General features: G+C 37.7%; 1 protein-coding gene across 4 annotated transcripts in view; it reads left to right on the plus strand.

Moving 5' to 3' along the window:
- LOC102693504 (sodium/potassium transporting ATPase interacting 3) overlaps window positions 1-18,373 on the plus strand; it is a 165,644-nt gene that overhangs the window by 76,778 nt on the left and 70,493 nt on the right. For all 4 annotated transcript variants that reach the window (XM_015353749.2, XM_015353752.2, XM_015353750.2 and 1 more), the window contains exon 3: window positions 4,465-4,545. In XM_015353749.2, coding sequence (XP_015209235.1) covers window positions 4,465-4,545 — 81 coding nt within the window. The remainder of the gene's footprint in view (window positions 1-4,464; window positions 4,546-18,373) is intronic.

The following is an 18,373-nucleotide window of genomic DNA, read 5'->3' on the forward strand; positions in this document are numbered from 1 at the left end:
TTTATTCAGTCCATATTTTACATTACTGAAATATGTTCTCCTCCTGGGAGAATAGAAACAGGGGACATTAATGTTCAGAGACAGGCTTTTCAAAAAATTAATATACAAATAATCTGTAAAGTATCACATTTTTCAGTGTTATGCTATACTTTTTTATGTGTTAAGCTATACTCTGAACTTGTTTTCTGCAGCAACTGTGCCAGTCTATATTTTTTATTCCCTGGCTTTTTGTCAGTATTTGTAGTGCAATTTGTTTTTCACTGTACAATTGTTTTTTCCATGTACAGGTAATTTGTTTCAAGCCTGCCAAAGAGTTATTCCTAATGAAACCGCGGTAAAATGTTAAAGTTAAGAGCCTATTGTCTATCTTGACATCCTCTGACATGTATTCTTCCATTTTCATTTTAAATGTTGAAGATACTTTGCAATTTATAAAGCTTAAATTATAAAGTTATATTAGAATGACTTCCCTCACCCCAACCCATACCACCGACAAAATGTACAGTAAAGATTAATTTCAATTTATTCCATTATTTTTAGTGACATCATTTTGAAGAAGTATTCTGGGAAACTCCTTTATGTTACTGTTCTGAAAAGTATTGATAATTTGAAAAGGTTTTACAAAATGTACTTTGCTTCTAATCCTGTATTTAGTGAAGTTTAAGGTAACATTAAGAACATACAGCAAGAAAGGTTACAATCAAGCCCATCTCATCCATTTGGTAGCTGAATGCTAATTGATCAAAGGATCTTATACAGTCAGGGTGTTTTGGCTTCAACAACATGGCTAGGACGCTTGTCCCAAATGCCAGCAACACTTTGGGTAAGTGTCTCCTCAATTTTAAGTACACATTCTGTAGTCAACACTTTCCCTTTTGACTTGGGTTCATATTTTATTCTGAAGAAGTCCACTGGGTTGACTTTGTCAATGCCTTTGAGGATTGACAGTGGAACATGGAATGTGTTCCTTCCTGTCGCTGCTTAAGACGAAAAAGCTTCAGTTATCACTGGGTTCTCTTATTTAATTCCCTGGTAACGGGTCTTCCCCCACTTCACCACCAATGATGTTCAGATCTTTCCTTCCAATCTTATAACTTTGAAATGAGTTTTTGCATATCTCAATGCCTATTAGTAATCTCGTCCTGGATGGACTCGTATCACCTCAAATCCAACCTGAGGAAATATGACTTGTTCTGTATTTCTTCATCCTTCCACGTCTTTTTCAATTCATTTCTCATTGTCTCCCACTCATCAGCATCTTCAGTTACCTGCTTATGTCCTCTTGTTCTACAGGATTGCCCTTTTCTAACACACTCCGCTCCATGTCCAAGTTCCTGTTCTGTCTAGACGGAACTTCTGCCGCTCTCCTATGCTGCTTTTCTGCATCAACAAGTCACTGTCTCTTAGGCTCTGCCGCTCGCTCAGTATTCTCTTCATCCTGCTTTTCCTCCACCGTGCACATTTCATTGGCTGCCACTTTCCATGTTCTTCCCGCTTACTCCCTGCATCAATATGCTCCCTTGAATCTCCAGTCTGTCATTTCTCCCTCTATGATCATTCATTCTGTCCACTCTTCTCCTGCTTGTCACTTAATTGCTCTTTCTCTTCGCTCTCCTATCTCTTAAATCCTCTCATTCTTTTCCCACTCATCCCTGTGGCAGAAACAAATGCATAGAAAATCAGGACTGTGATTAGCTTAAGATCGTTGGATGTGTTTTTTCTTTCTGTGCCTTGAAGTGATTTGTTTTTGTTTTTAACACTCTACACGATGGACTTTTTTTAAGCTCATTATTTGTAATTTAAATTGTGTAAGATAAAGGGGTTCATCATCAGCAATGAGGACAACAATAATGATGGTGATGGTGCACAGCTGAAGCAGCAAGCGGGTATCATTCTTCCCGTCTGTTAGGAGAAGTGCTCCAGGTACATACAGTACACACACTCTGCTGAGCAGAGTGAAGAACTTACTATAAACTGGAAGGAGACTCAGACAGAGAGCATTCACCCCAGTCAGGTCCACGACACACAGAATCCTTCCGCTGATGGTTCTGCTGCAGTCAAGGCTAGAATTCCAAAGAATATTATACATCACCTTTATTGACAGCAAGTTGAAATCCTGAGCCAGGACAGGCAAAGCTATAAACTGACATCAGATGCTGGAGTGGATCTAGAGCACTAGATCTATTGACACAACACTGGAAGACTAAATTCACTGACTTCGACCACGCAGATGATGTTAAATTTTCGGCAGAAATTCTGGAAGTTCACGTCCTTGTTCTGGAGTTACTCAATGGGGAAGCGAAGCCATTTTGGTCTCATGGTGAATTGGAATAAAACCAAGATCCTATATCAACAATTTAATAATTATTAAGATTAAATATAGGCTGATATATAACTAAATAAAAATAGTTATTAAATCGGTAACAAAATCTCAGATTATATAAACATTTGTTTTCAACGAACAATTAAATGCTAAATTAGAACTCCGACAAGGTATGTTCTGGTGGTTCGGTCTACAGCTGTCCAGTTTCCTAAAAGCTTAGCCCCATCTGTGCTGTGAATTATTCCATCTGAACCCTCTTTAGTTTGACATATGGTACTATAGGCAGTATTTAATTGATGATGATATTCTGTTAAAACAGGAATTTGTAACAGAATGGTATTAAGGAACAGTTATTTCTGTTAGGTTTACAGGAAAATATCCTCACAGATGGGCATATGTGTTTTTTCTCCTCCCTAATGATAGGAGTTTATTTTTGTGTGAGATGATTGATATTTTAAGTTAAAATAGAGAGCAGTGTGTTGACAGGATGCTTGCTATCTTCTCTGACTTAATCTTTGTAATGAAAAAACAACGGCTGCTCTTCTCATGTTGTGAGTGAAGTGCTTTCACAGAAAATGTACATTTTCACATGGTGTACCTGTTAGTTATTTATCGGCTGCATTTGTAAAATGGATTTTAAAAAGCACTGTATTTTTCATACAAGCTATTTTTCCCACTGAACAGAGCAGCATATTCAGACACATATGTGGCTCATGTGAGTTCTGCATTGCACCTGTTAAATCTAGTTATTATTTTCAACAAGCGCTATATAAGTGTAAGCCAATATTATTATTATTAAAAGATTCTCCTTAGCACATAACCATATTTCAAACAACCTGTGTGCATAACACTAAATTATCATTGTAGACAGACCTTATGTTATCATTATAAATTTATCTCAGTTCTAACAATACTGTGAACCAATCAGTTTATCTGCGGCCCCATAGCAAATTGAAAGTCCTCCCTCACAGTCTCTTTCGACTGTTTATCCAAGAGTGGAATCATGACATTTCCACACCCTTTCTCCCAAACCAGTATAATTTTTAGGGTGGGTAGTCAAATCCTTGAATCACTGCATTTTGAAAATATTGTGCTATTCTGCATTTCTGCCCTTGGAGAGACAAGAGTCAACCAAGTCCAATAATAAAGTTAGAAAATCCACTAGAATGGCTCTCAAAATGACAAAGCTACTGTATGACCACCTGCTGTATGTTTTTATCTTATCTTTGCTGTGTTACATGTTGCTATTGTTATGGTTGCTGTTGTTTGATGATGCTGTATTATATATTATATGTGTAGAGATTTTAAATGGAACACATTTTAATTCATTTCATTTTGAAAACTTTCTGAAGGGGGGTAAAACTTCACAGCATTGCATACAGTACAATCAGTTCTAAGGAAGAGGAATGCTTTAAACGTCTGACAATGAACCCCTTTCCCAAAGAGAATATTTCAAAGCCTCATTTTATTATGCTAAATCCCACTCACATCTGTCACTGACTTCAGCTAGAGCCTAGAATACATTGGCCTGCACTTAGAATCACAGATCGAACAACAGCAAGTTGGTTATTTTAAAACATTTTTGTCCGTGCGTCTTAATACTGACATTGGTCTGAAATGTTTGCTGCAAATATATTGCTTTTAGCTGCCAGACGACTACTCTTTAGAGGCTGAAATGTCATTTGCTTTTCAACATTTAAAAAAAAATGCTCTTACTATGAGGGAAGTAATCGTTTTTCTTGTTGTATGAGTTTATAATGTAAATGTTTAGACTATTCATTCTTGTTTATAGCTCTCCTGCAGCATCTTTCTTGTCATTTGTAAAATGAAAGCAATGAATACTTGCCTGGTCAGCTGAGGCAAGGGATTCCTTGGTCTCATTTGGTTTTGAGACACAATGAATCTCATTTTGACTCGTCAATATTTGCAACAGATGCAGAATTGGATTAGTAGATTGCCACAGCCCACATGGGAGCTGGGATGAGGGAGGTCTGCTTTCCCTTCGGTATATTTTCTTGCTTGCTGTCCTTAATGCTTCCCAATGGAGCGTTATTGAAGCTGTCTTGCCATATTGATTTTTCCCTGTGCTCTGAGCTCTTCACTTTGTTTGACCACCACCATCTTTCCTTTGTCTCTTTTAGTATGCCATTTGGAATGCCCTCTGGGTAGCCTGGAATGTTTTCATAATCTGCTTTTACTTGGAGGTTGGAGGCCTTTCCAAGGTAAGCCAGCGTGTTCATTTACGCCGTTTTTAGAATAGTGAGCAAGCTGAGCAATAACTAATAATTATTCGCATCGATTTACTTCTTTTCATGTACCAGAACACTTTACATATACAGTAAGTGGGGAACTGCAGCACCTACCTACAGTACACGACAGCCGTTAGGTGAATATGCTTCTGAAGTGCAGAACTGAGAGATTGCTTTGCCAGAGGTCATTAACTATAGAGAGGTCAGATTGTGGAAGAGTAAAAGTCGCGCAGGACACCAGTGTTAACAACCCTAATCAAGTTACAAACAGTGCTTTGGCAATGTTAATGATCATATAATTATTATAATAACATCTCGTCTGAAAGACATAACCTCCCACTGTCTTCTACTGCATCCTACTTTCTGGACTATATATATTATATTTTAATGTAATATTGTTTATATTGTATAAATTCTAGTCCAGAGAGAAGAGCACCGCCTACTGCTCCGTCAAACCACTCACTGCAGCAAAATGTTTTTCATTAGAGGTCTCTCATCTCAGTACTGACCATGCCCAGCCTAGCTTATGAGATTTAATGAATTCAGACTACAATATCATAATTGCTCTGGACAGTAACCTATTGTTCCTTACTAATGTTACACTTCATTTGGCAAGTATCTGCCAATTCATGATGTGGTCTAAGTCTTTTTATAATTCCCTTTCCACTGTTTCTGGTTGTCATTCCCCCTATTTTTGTACTATTATCAGTTTTGACTAGTTTTCCAACTGTACCCTTACTCTAACCTTTACAGTATATAAATCAACATCAGCCGTATGGTAACCTAAGGGTTCCATTTCATTTTAAGAGATCAGTGTAAATTTGCCATTTAAAATCTTGTTCTTACTGACAGTACTTTGTATTGTAAATTCATTCAATTCATTCTGTCACTTCGGTCCTACTTTGCATGCCTCTTTCACTATTTCACTGACATCTTATTGCAATAAAGGTCTGTTTTGAACAAAACTATATTTGAGTATTAGGCGCATGAGTTTGTAACGTGTTTCACACTAGTAAATTAATACATGTAATTAGCCATCAAATTCAGTTGTTTCCAGTTTTAGAAAATAATTGAAAATAATTATGGCCTTGTGATTGAAAAGGTTATCAATCTGCCAGTGCAAGTAGTTATAATCTGTTTAATTGACACCAGTGTGTAATTAGGAATTTCTGTAGTACAAGCATTTTTTGTATAAATTGTTGAAACTTCATTTCATATGTATTCTGCAATTGCAGTTCATGTTGTTTTTATCTTGCCACTAATATTAATATATTATTAATATTAAGTACAAATCATTGAACTTCAAATTATACAGACCTCGGAGACTACATAATAGGTTTAAATAAAATAATTTTAAAATATTCCGAGACTATTGTAATTTATATTCTACCATCATACAGTTTTCAACAACAGTGGGTTACATTAATTTAAAAATATTTTTTCCTATATTTCTTGGACATCTCATTTTTACATTAAAACATTTTATCATTTCTATTAAATCATGAACTGTATTTTAAATGCATTCTTAGTGTGTGGAAGTGGAGAGATACTGTAATATGCCAAGGCTAGTTTATAGATTGTTTCTGGTGTGAAAATGGGATGGAGCCTTTATTTTTGTACCAGGTAAACAGTTTTTCTTCATCAAGTTCATAATGCCTTTATTCATAGGGCCAGTTAAACACCTAAGTTATATTTTAGTGACAAAAGGTAGAATTGTTCTGGTAAAAGGCAGACATATGGCCTTCAATACTGCTTCCAGATTAACACATTCATTGACTTGTGAAGTGTTGAGCACCAGCCTTTCCACCATCAGGTTTGATTTCCCTCTGGTCCACAATTTCCATTAACCAGTAGCCCATGTGATAACCAGGTACACTGTGCTGTAGGAGGTGGCACCCTGGACAGGATGTTAAACTGCAGTCCTGACTACTTGTTCCTTCAAAGCTCATGGCATTGCAAGAGTGGAGGAGTTAACCCTTCATTTGGCAAAGTAATTTCTTCGCTACTTGGTCCGTTGTGTAGTGAGGCTGCTAAAACATAATGATGGCAGTGTGTTACATAGGTGAGATGCATTTGGGTGTTGCACTAAATTTGTAGCAAGAGTATATCCCCTTTTGTTTATAAATTTCTGGAAATAACTTTGGGATCATTTGGGGTGAAAAACACCACATCATTGCTGCCCAACCCCAGAGTGACCACTTTATCTGCTGGCTTTTGATCCAGCTGATCTCTGTATCTTTAATCCTTTTAATTGATCTGCCAACTTGTTTAGAATTTGGGCAAACATGGTTTTCCATGCAGTTCTGAGTTTCAAACATAGCCTTTGTCAAGGGTATTGTTTCCACCAATGTGAACATTCAAAGATTTAAGCAAACTCTCCTCAGGTTCCTTACCTACATTTCTGACTAAGCTCTGAATCGATGACCAGTTTCTGACAAACAGGGAAGAGCGACAATCTATCAGACACTCCCACAATGGTCTTTTGTTTTGCCTTCTATATATTCTAAAGGGGCTTACATTTCAAACAATATACCTTTTAAGAGCTGAAAGCACATTTAAACATGTGCTCCAGGTAGTAATCTGGAATTAGTTAGCCAGTGATTAAGAACTGGGCTGGAGCAAAAACCAGAAAAGACAGTGATCCCCCAGGTCCAGAGTTGGGAACCACTGCAGTATATAAACGCAGTTACAGAAATTGGCTGGTTGTCTTATATCATTAAAGCCTGGCACTCACAGAGTAGTAACAGTGATTCCTAAGCATCACATTTAGAAAAGTGTTGGAAAGGGGGGACCTCACAATACACATCAATTGGCACAATCACTATGCTTTAAAATCTTGGTATTGAAACAACATTATGATCAGAATACTATTGAAATGGAGTAATTAGGAGTAATGTTATTCCAGATTTAGCCAGGCATTTCATTTATTTCTTCCATGGGTGTTTTTGATCTCTTCTTTTCCTGAAGAACTTTGAAACAGAGAACTGCTGTTTGGAATGAGATTTGATTAGCGGTCAGAGGTAATTGTAGCCACAGTACGTATATAGTGCTAATGCACATTATTCATTTCCTGGTTCGCTGAATCACAGCAACTTGTTTTCATATAGAATAAACATAAGCTGCTAAATGTTAATACAGTACTGTGTCTAAATGTGGTGTTAGCTACATTTTTGGAAGCTTTGTCAGCAATGGTCAGGACAACAGGAACAGAACAGGACTGTTAAGAAGCAAAATAATTTAGAACTGGGTCTAATTAATGATAAAGTTGCTTAATAAGGGTGTTGAATTCTTTTTATAAATTGGACAAGAATCAAATTCAACAATTTACATGTTTTGTAAAATAGGTTGACGTTTTAAATGCTGCACAGCTATTAAAAAGACACTACGTTGACACTATTTTTAAATTGCACGTGATTGGGTATAGTTAAAACAAGCATATATAATTCTTGATTTAAAGATTGAGTTACTTTTCATAGTCCTCTTTACCTCATAAGATTTATTATGCGAAATTCGTTAACTTTTTTGTTAAGAAGACAAAGGAGAGGAGTCCATTCTGTCCATCTAGCCCATTTGGTAATAAGTACAGTAGCTAATTGATTCAAGGATCTATCCAGCCTTATCTTGAGCTAGGGTATAGACTTCAAACAACATGGCTGGGTAGCTGGTCCCACAATCTCACAACCCTTTGGGTAAAGAAGTGCCTCCTGTTCTCAGTTTAAATGTATTTCCAAGTACTTTCCACTTGTGTTCTCTGGTATAAATTTCACTGTTGATTCTGTAGAAATCCATGCCTTTGAGGATTTTGAATACTTCTGTCAGGTCCTGATGTCATTTTTATTTTCTGTTCAAGACTGAAAATGTTCATTTCCTTCAGCCTGTTGGTGTACTACATTCCCTTAACCCCTGTGTGTCTTGTTGTCCAGAGCAACAGTATGTTTTCTGTAACATGATAACCAAAACTGGACAAAATGTTCTAAATGTCACGTGTATTCTAAATGTTATGTCTATGCCTTATTAATGTGTTATGCAGCACAATTTATTATAACCTGAGTTCATTCTATGCTTTTAACTGTATACCCTAGCATTTTGTGTGCCTTTTGAATGATTTCCCTACATTGACCAGAAAGATGTAAATGACATGTCAACAAAAACACCTACAGTAGGTCTTTTTCATAGTCTCTCCTAGGTTTCCCATTTTGTATCCATAGGCTCTTTTTGCTGAACTTTACACCTGACATTATGTCAGACATCTCTTAAAATATCTTAACCAAAGAAAATGAACAAGATATTGACAGTAGTACACTATAGATAAGGCTTAAATGTGTGTGGTACATTTTAAAACAATATTTAAGCATCAACTACCAGGCATGAGCCAATATGTTAAGAGGTATCCTGGATTTAGACAAACTTTAACTGAGATGCAGAGACAGAATTCATGATTTTGTAGACTTGATATGCATTGTGCTACACATTGCATTGAAGCCACATAAAATTTTACAATGAGTAGATGTTTTTAACTCACTGAAAAATATATTAGGAAAATGGCCATGTTATTATAATAATAATAATTGCTTACACTTATATAGCGCTTTTCTGGACACTCCACTCAAAGCACTTTACAGGTAATGGGGACTCCCCTCCACCACCACCAATATGCAGCCCCACCTGGATGTTGCGACGGCCACCATAGTGCGCCAGAACGCTCCCCACACACCAGCTCTCAGTGTGGAGGAGAGCAGAGTAATGAAGCCAGTTCAGAGATGGGGATTATTAGGAGGCCATGATTGGTAAAGGCCAATAGAAAATCTGGCCAGGACGCCGGGGTTACACCCCTACTCTTTTCGTGAAACACCCGGGGATTTTTAATGACCACAGAGAGTCAGGACCTCGGTTTTATGTCTCATCCGAAGAACGGCGCCTGTTTACAGTATATTGTCCCCGTCACTATACTGGGGCATTAGGACCCACATGGACCGTGGGGTGAGCGCCCCCTGCTGGCCCCACTAACACCTCTTCCAGCAGCAGCCTTAGTTTTTCCCAGGAGGTCTCCCATCCAGGCACTGACCAACTGTCACTCCTGCTGAACTTCAGTGGGCTGCCAGTTGTGAGTTGCAGGGTGATATGGCTGCTGGCAAGATCATGTAATGTATACCAGCATACAGTAAATATTGTATAGGCTCATATATACCGCTCACCATTAAGTAGTGAGATTTTTTTTGTCCAATGTTGCTCTGCTCACAATATTTAGCTACAAAGTAGTTTATGCTTTCATGGTTTTTTCATGAAATCTTTCTCGGACCAGCATAGTCCAGGCCAGAGTTTAGGAGCAGAATGTTTTAAAGCCCTGGGCCTCAATCCTAACACACGGAAGGCCAAAGAGGAAAAACATACCCCATCCATCCCCCGTCATTGTGGAAAGCGAGCAGGAGTCACCCCTGCATTCCCCGAGAATGTGGAAAATGAGCGAATGTGGGAGTTTCCTTTGGCTTCCCCCCAGCATTACCTGGCTGTAACCAACACTGTTCCATTTCAAAGTGCACCAGGGATGACTTAAAGCGATAGCAGGGGAGTGTGGGTGTGCAAGGGACTTATGCCGAAAAGCCAGTGAGCCTGGGTTCCCCTGCCCCACAAACTATAAAGCATTTATTTTTCTTTTTTTGAATCTACTTATTCTAAATGAAAATTCAGGGTATTCAGACAACACTCTGTGACTTAATGGGGCTGTGTAGTTATGAAGATTACATGGCTGGTTTTTGACAGCTTGACACTGAGGATGAGCTGGCCAAGACCCCAGTATGGCGTCAGCCAAGGTGCTTCGGCACAGGGAGCGATTGGGGTGATGGAGCAGTGAAAGCTGTGAAGGCAGGATCGTTGACCTGCATTTACACAGGAGTAGGACGTTTTCTTTAGGGGCGAGAGATAAGTGTTGTCTTTTCTCCTAAATGGTCGTGCAGTTTGTCGCTCCTTGGGGATGTGTTCCAGCCTGCCGCCATGCACTCCCATGACCCCCTGATGCCATGTCGCCCACCAGCCCATCAGTCGCACTGATGTCCAGCTTCGCTAACTCTTCCCTTTGCGTCATCACTCAGTAGAAATTTTCCAAATGCGTTTTGTACTTAAAAAACAGTTATAAATATACTGTAAGTCATTGATGGTTTGGAGCAGATCTGCATTTGAAACAATTATTTGCTTTAATTTTAATGTTTGTAATTGTTTTTAGATGTGATATACCTATTGCTATTTCTGCTTATGTCTTGAATAATTTGAGGGGCTCTGTTTTGTCTCCGTAAATGAATGCACAGTATGCAGTTGAACCTACTATTTCAGGGGCCTGAGCAGCTACGACTGGCTATACTCTTTCAAGGAGTCTGACTCAAAAAAGGGAAGGCCCATCTGTTAAACTGATTGCTTTGTTGTCTGGGGACTCAGTTTATCATCATCAGCACAGGGCATAGAGTGGAACGAATCATATTGTTTGAAATCACAAGATCTCTTTATCCTAGAAATGTGCCTTTTTTCCCTCTGTGGAATGAAGTAATAAAGAGCTATATACTTTTAAAGAGAGGAAATCAACCTTCCTGGTAGTTAAATGTATAAAATGTGACCTCAAATCCTTTGAAGTTCTTGCAGGCTTCTTTTCACAGATAAGCTAACAGGATTCACTTAACCTAATATTGTCAAAATGTCCGATTTCTCTTTTTAAGTTTGAAATGTAATGGAAAAACAGAGATGAAATTCAAAATAACAGGCTGATTACATTTTTAATAGTTATTCAATGGTCATGCTTCAATTGCATAATCTGCAAATAAACAAGCCTAAGGATTTCATCAAACTACAGACATATTTTGAAAACTAGCCATGAACACTTTATAAAATCTGAAGCTCCTTTATATGATTAAAAGGCCTCTGTGGACCCCAGATGTTCTTTGCTTTACAAGATTAATTACAGTATTCCACTGTCCCTTCAAGATTATAATCTAGCATCAATTAAACAAGAAAAAAAGATTTCATTTGGGTGAATCCAAGCTTTCTGCTGCTCATATCCTGAAATCACAAGGTGCAAGATGGGACCAGATCCAGTCCAAGACGCCAGACCACCACATGGTGCAAATACCCACAGATACATGTATGCACAGTGGGACAGTATGTATTGTAGATGCCAATCAATGTAGCTAGCATAGCTGATATAGGGTGGGATTAAGCTTGGAACACCTGCCAAAACTCTCAAGAAGGTTCCCCGGTTAGCAATCGTCCACAAAAACATGCCGCTCATCAACATTTTGCTAGCAGTGTTCCCATGATCTCATGCTTTTTAAAAGCTTTTTAAAATCCCAGTGTCCTGTCTAAATCACACTCTGGACTTGAAGATTCTCCTTTGATTCAATTGATGAAGGAGTTTCTCACTACTCTGTACTGATCTGCTGTGTGGTCTGGCTACTGGTGTGATGAGGCTACAGGTGTCTAATCCCCTGGGTATGTAAGGGCTCAGTTCCTGAAGTCTTTATGTAACTAGGATTTTATGTAAATCGGAAGTGACACTTTCTTAGCCCTTGTATGAACACAGACAGAAATTTATCGTTTACAATATTGCAGTGACCCTACTTTATTTTCACTAGTCCATGAGAGAGGAAGGAGGGACAGGAGAGCAGAATTGCAGGCTCGCCAGCATTTATTGTCCTTTAATTGTTAACAGTTGTGGGGGCATCGGTCCAAGCTTTTTGGAGACGTGGATTGCCGTTAATTTGATATGTTCTAGAAAACAAAGGCTGCAGATTTGTCTTAGAAATGTTTAAAACCCATGTATTGAATGGGGGAGGGCATCTCAAATCATTTGAAATTTGTATTGAACTTTTGATTAAAAAAATGTGTAAAGATGTGTAAAATGTACCATTCGAACTAGAAGTACTGTCCCAGACAGAGGAAACAGGTGAAGAAAATCGAGAGGCTGGAGACCGGCTTTGAAGTGTGTTATGATCGCAGAGTAGCATAGACCACAAGACAGAGAATTTAACCACTAGGGAGGAAGCAGAGAGAGGAAGAAAATAAACTTACCCTGTTTTTGCAGGGGGAGAACAATAAGAAAAGAAATAACAATGAAAACACTGTTTAATTGGAATTACCGTGTAACACATTTATTAAAAAAACTCTACATTTCATTACACTAAACCGTACTGTTCGGTGATTGAACAGAGAATAAAATACACAGTAAATAATAAAAATAATAACACTGGGGTGCTTCTCTGACAAGAGTTTAATGAAAAAACACAAGATAATATGCAGACGATAGCTCATGTGCGTGAAGGAAAAGTGAGCCCTGGTGGGGACTCCATTGTGATTCCTCCGTCCTATTCATCTGAAGGAGGAACTCCACACACAACGTGCTCTTCACGAATATCACATGTAAACTCTCCTTAGAACATCTTAGCATGGGACCCATGGGATGTTTTTATGCAAAGTCATATTGGCGTTAGTCAAACTGCACAGCCCTGGGAGACCTACAGTAGTATAATGGCAGCAGCTGTGCTTCACTCAGGTGGGTGTTAGACTTCAGTGGTGAATGAAGTGACTCCCATCCAGTCTGTAAATGAATGAATTATCTGTGGTGGTTTGATTTATATTTATATTGAAATATTGTCTCACACATATAATCAAATAAACATATATAAAGTGTTTAAAACCTTGGATAGGGACATTAAAATAATTTATTGTCGAGGTATTTGAATACTATAATAGGAGCAGCTGACATTTCAGTGTCTATACAGTACATACACAGGCCATACAAACACTTTGATACAGTATAGTGATATACGGAAAATACAAGAATTTATGTGTATTTGCCTTCTCATACTGTACATCTGGACTCATCAGGCCTTGGTGAAGAATTCAGAAATGTCTGTTTTCTAAAGAAAAGGAATAAATGGGCTTTGTTTACATGTCCAAGGTGCTACCAGACCTTTTGTGAGTAATCCACCATTTTATTCTTGAATAAAATGCTTCTGATGTTATTTAGTTGAGGCTGTTTTGTAGTCAGGTTGTCTGCTTTGGAGCAGAGCTTTAATTCTCTCCTTGGGTGTTACTCATAAGGATGAGGGTTGTGAATGCTGGGGTCTGAGAGTAACAGGCAAGCTAATAATGGCTGCTACATACTGAGTGACCTAGCGCCCTTGCCACAAGCCAGCATCAGCTTACACATAACTGAAGAAAGGGATGCAGATTTTAATTCATTGCAGGAATACTGGTATGCAGACATCCCTGAGGGATTTAAAAAACAGTGAGTCTTAAAATACAAATTTTCCAAAGCAAACGGAGAGACAAATTGCTCTTACCCTTAAAATAAAAAGAAACATGAATATTTGCTCTGAAATTTGAAAATAAATTCTGAAAGGAAAGTGTGGCTTAGCTGTAATAGGTGGTGGTTCAAACAATAAAAGCGCATGTACAGAATTACTGGAGATCACTGTCAAGAATTTGGAAGTAATTAACCAAGAAAAGTTACCGAACCTTAGTATGTACTGTAAGAACATGAATTAAATTCTTATTGGAATTTAATCTGTATTAATAATCTGTATTATCAGATGCTTCAAGAAATTTTGATTCCATTGTTTTTAGCTCTAACACCAAGCTACAGCTTTGATCTTTATTTTGCCAGTCTGTTTCCTGATCCTCAAAGTCCACCAAAATATAATTTTGTAAATTTTCTGTTATAAGCAATTATATACTGACATGCATTTGTTGTTTTCAAAACTGTGATTTATAAAATTGCTTTCCAGTGAATATTTGGTGCATCTGTAATTCATTAGTATCTCTTGGTAATATCAACTGTAATTCACAATAAGGTTTTCCCAATATTACTGCATGCTATCTCAGCAGTTATACCACTGCTGTAATGAGCCAGTTTATAAATCTAACTGCAGTCATGCTGATATATTTTTGCTGGCATGAAATGTTGCTGTAATGAGTCTGTTGTGGGTGGGCTATGATTCTTCAAAAAACAAACACCACCTGCAGAAACCTTGCAAAAACACAACACAATTTCTGAGTTGTTTTAACTAGCATGATGCTGGTAAAGTTTTTTATTCAAAAGATTGCTTATCTTTGCCTCTCTAAAGGGAATCTAAAGGGTGTATCTGTGGCTCCTTCTATTAATACCCCCAGAGAGATGTGAGTTAATCATTCTAATCTTTTCTTGAATATACATCACGGTATATTCAGTCTGTCCTTTTCTCCTTAAAATTACAAATGAAGGCCCATCCTTGTTGATGTGTGTACACAGAAGGAGATTGTTGTAGTGGAAACAACATTTTTTGTCTGTCTTTGAGCTACACAATTGTCTTGTTGCTTTGCTGTATGGTTTGACCACAAAGGGAACCTGCCAAACTTTGATAGCCTTTGAAAACACCAGGCTCCCCCTTTTCAAGGGATAAAAATTGACCAGGCCAAAAAATCAGTTGAGTGGAGTAGTGGCACAGAAGACATTAGAATAAATTTACATTTACATTACAAAGCTTTCTCTTGGTATAATGAACAGGTCTGTCCACTGGAGATGTATGTGCAGAAAAATGTTGTTGAAAAAAGGTTACAGTATGGACAGCTTGCAAAGGAAAAGGATAAGGTGTATTCCGTGCTGAAAAGAAAAGAGACACAACATGTTGGCTGTAGAGCCTTCTTCAGGTGGATGGCTGGATAGCTTTTTGTTCAAGATATTAGAAGAACAATCTAAGAACAAATAGAAATGTCACTGCTATCTAATCACGTTGGTTGTTATCACTCTCACTGTGTCTTTGGGTATTAAATATTGCTGTTTGTCAGGCTTGATGTTAAGAGCGTTACAAAAGGATTTCACACAAGAGAAGGCTCACGGAGTTCATGTAGTTGCGAGTCGCTAACAAAGTGTAATTGTGCTTTATGGAATTTAAACCCTGACCATTTGGAATCCATTACAAGTTTATTTTTAACCTCTTATTAAGTATCCTCTTACACATTCACCTGAGAATTAGGATAACAAAGCAATATTGCTATTCTTCTACCTCCTTGTTTAAAGTGTTAAAAATGTCGATGGATTCTGCAGGGGAGCCGATTCATCACAGAATGGGCGCTGCTCAGTGTTTTATTGTTTGTCTGGAAGAGAAAACTAAATTGCCTTAATTAGCATTTGAAAGAGAGCAAGCCCTGCTACTTTGCTGGCCTGCAGATGGAATTGCTCTCATTTGCACATCACCATTGCTTATTCTCTTCACTTAATGCAGCGCAGAATTTTCTTTTTGGCTTAGCAAATTTTAAAACGCAATGATGGCCACAAGAAATGTTCTTGTCAGTTTCTCCTTTTTGTTACTCATTCTTAACACCCATCAGAGCTGTTTTTATAACCGAAATGCAATGCCAGAAATAGACAAAATGTGTTAAATAAAAGGCATTTTAATAATAATTCAAATATTACAATGTTTTACAGAAATATATGGCACCATGCAGCTACTGTCATTAAGCTTTCACTTTACACTGGTACAGGAAGTAAGTGAATCACAACTTAAAACAGTTTTAGTTGTTTAGTGAAAGATGTTCAGTAAGAAGAGTTCTTTTATTTTAGATCCAATGCAATACATTTGCTGTCTTATTCATTTTGAGTCCTTTTCCAGCAATGCTAGCTCACACATAATCTTGATTATTTCATTAAAAGAAGACTACTGTCTTTGTGTGTTTTTTTAACTGCTTCATTCAAAACTGGATTCTTCCTTTCTCTCTCAGCACTGCACCAGATAGTCCCACTTACACATACATTTCTTTAAATAACAGGAATAGTCAGAGCACTTCAAATGGAGAATATATCAGACTCATGTTAAAAAAAAGCTTCATCTGAATCCTTGAATTGGGTTTTCTAGATTTTATGTAGATCATAGATATTGCACTCATATTGTACTGTAATATGAGCTTCCTATTGTAAAAGACAGCAGGTGTTAGTCATAAAAGAGGCATTAAATGTTTAAAAATATTAAAGTCAGTGCTGACACTAGCCTGGGGACAGGCAACTTGGAAAACGTATAATAAAAAAACTCCTACTGTCAGATAATACTGAGAAGGGTCATGATGCTTCTTTTCAATGTTCTGGAAGCAATTTGTTGGTGAAGGAATGAGATAACTGGGAGGAGATTAAAAACACATTTATTACAAAACCCATGTAATGCACAAGAAATAAAATAAGCAAATTACTAATTATGATCTAACAAAAGAGAACCCCAATGAACAAAAGGGACCAACTCTGGACCAACAAGAATATGACAAATAAGAACAGTTCCTTCGCTAAATTTAGTCTAAGTCTCTTCTGTGCCCAATACCTGAGAGATCTAAGAACCTCAGGAATCAAGAGGTGAAGGTAGATTGTCTGCTGTAACTTGCTCAGTCCTGATTCTTCTTCTGCTCTCTGTCTCTTCTACTCTCCTCTTCCTTGCTATCTGTCTTTTATAGGTCGATCACTTAGTCACTTGAGCGGGTGCTCATCTTCTGGATGTCTGTGTGGTTCAGCCACCTTGTCACCACTCAGATCGGTCTGACATCTTAGCCAGCTGCTGTGATATCTAGATATCACAGGAGCAGTACAGACACCTTAATACCCACCTTATCTAGTGATGCCAGACACAGTGGAGTCAGGATGGGTGGTCGTTTTCGCTTATGAATGGGGGCACTATTTATTATAGGCATTTTCAAGAGCCTCCAGCCCAACATTCAATAATCTGATGTCTGCTGCCTTGTTATAATTTAGATACTTTATAGTCTTTGTCTTCTCCCATGGAAGTGCAGAACACACAGACAAAATCACAATAAAGTACATGAAATCACAGCAGCAGTATGTAATACATAAACAAATGGATAAATCAATAGGTGGTGTGGGGGACTATGTTTACATACGTTCTTTAAAATGCCACTGCTTTTGAAACACTTAAACTAAAAATATATACATTGTTTGTTTTATCAAAAGTGTTAAGCTTTACTGAAACTCATATTAGAAAAAAATACACGTCTCAATAGCTGTCCTTGAGCAGGGTTTTCATAAGACAAAGTCTGAGAAAATTAGAACAAATTAAGAATTAATTTCCAATCTTTTCTTGCTGTTGTGTTAAAGCCCATTTGCAGTATAAAAAAACACATCCCTGCTATGCTCTTTCTTTGAAAATGAATGACTGATGATTCACTGAGGCGTTGTGAAGCAGAGATAGCAGGAGAAATGAGGAGTGCACTGATTTGCTGTGTTTCCAGGGGCAGTAGTTTTTGCTATCCCTGCCAGGCTGCAGATCACTGAAGAGATGAATTATTGGAGCCCTACATCATTTGTTGAGATGTACAGGAATATCCATCACGCAGTAGGGCCAGAATATTTTTTTAGATGCAGTGATATGATGGTGAGAGACTGACATGGTGGGACATCCATCATCTTGCTTTTAGTTACTACAGTATAAAAGAACTCTTTGGATATTCTCCTTCTAAACTCTGTCAGGTAACACAAAAAGCAATGGGAATTCAATATTGATGATGTATTGAATGAAGAGACAGTCTGCATTAGAAGTAACTGAATAAATATTTGGAAAAAGTTAAGATTTCTTTACTTAGTATTTACGTCATCTGATGTGGGATGATAGCAGGTCTGTATGTATAATACTAACGAAAGCTCCTTGCACAATATACAGTATGCCCTAATTAATTCTCACTGAACCAATGCATAAGTACTGATTACATTAAGTATACATACAGTATACACATACTGTATAACTAATTTAGTTATTGGTGTTTGAATTGAATTATATTAGAGACC

Source organism: Lepisosteus oculatus, chromosome 6 (assembly GCF_040954835.1).
Source record: "Lepisosteus oculatus isolate fLepOcu1 chromosome 6, fLepOcu1.hap2, whole genome shotgun sequence".
In the NCBI taxonomy this organism is placed as follows: domain Eukaryota; kingdom Metazoa; phylum Chordata; class Actinopteri; order Semionotiformes; family Lepisosteidae; genus Lepisosteus; species Lepisosteus oculatus.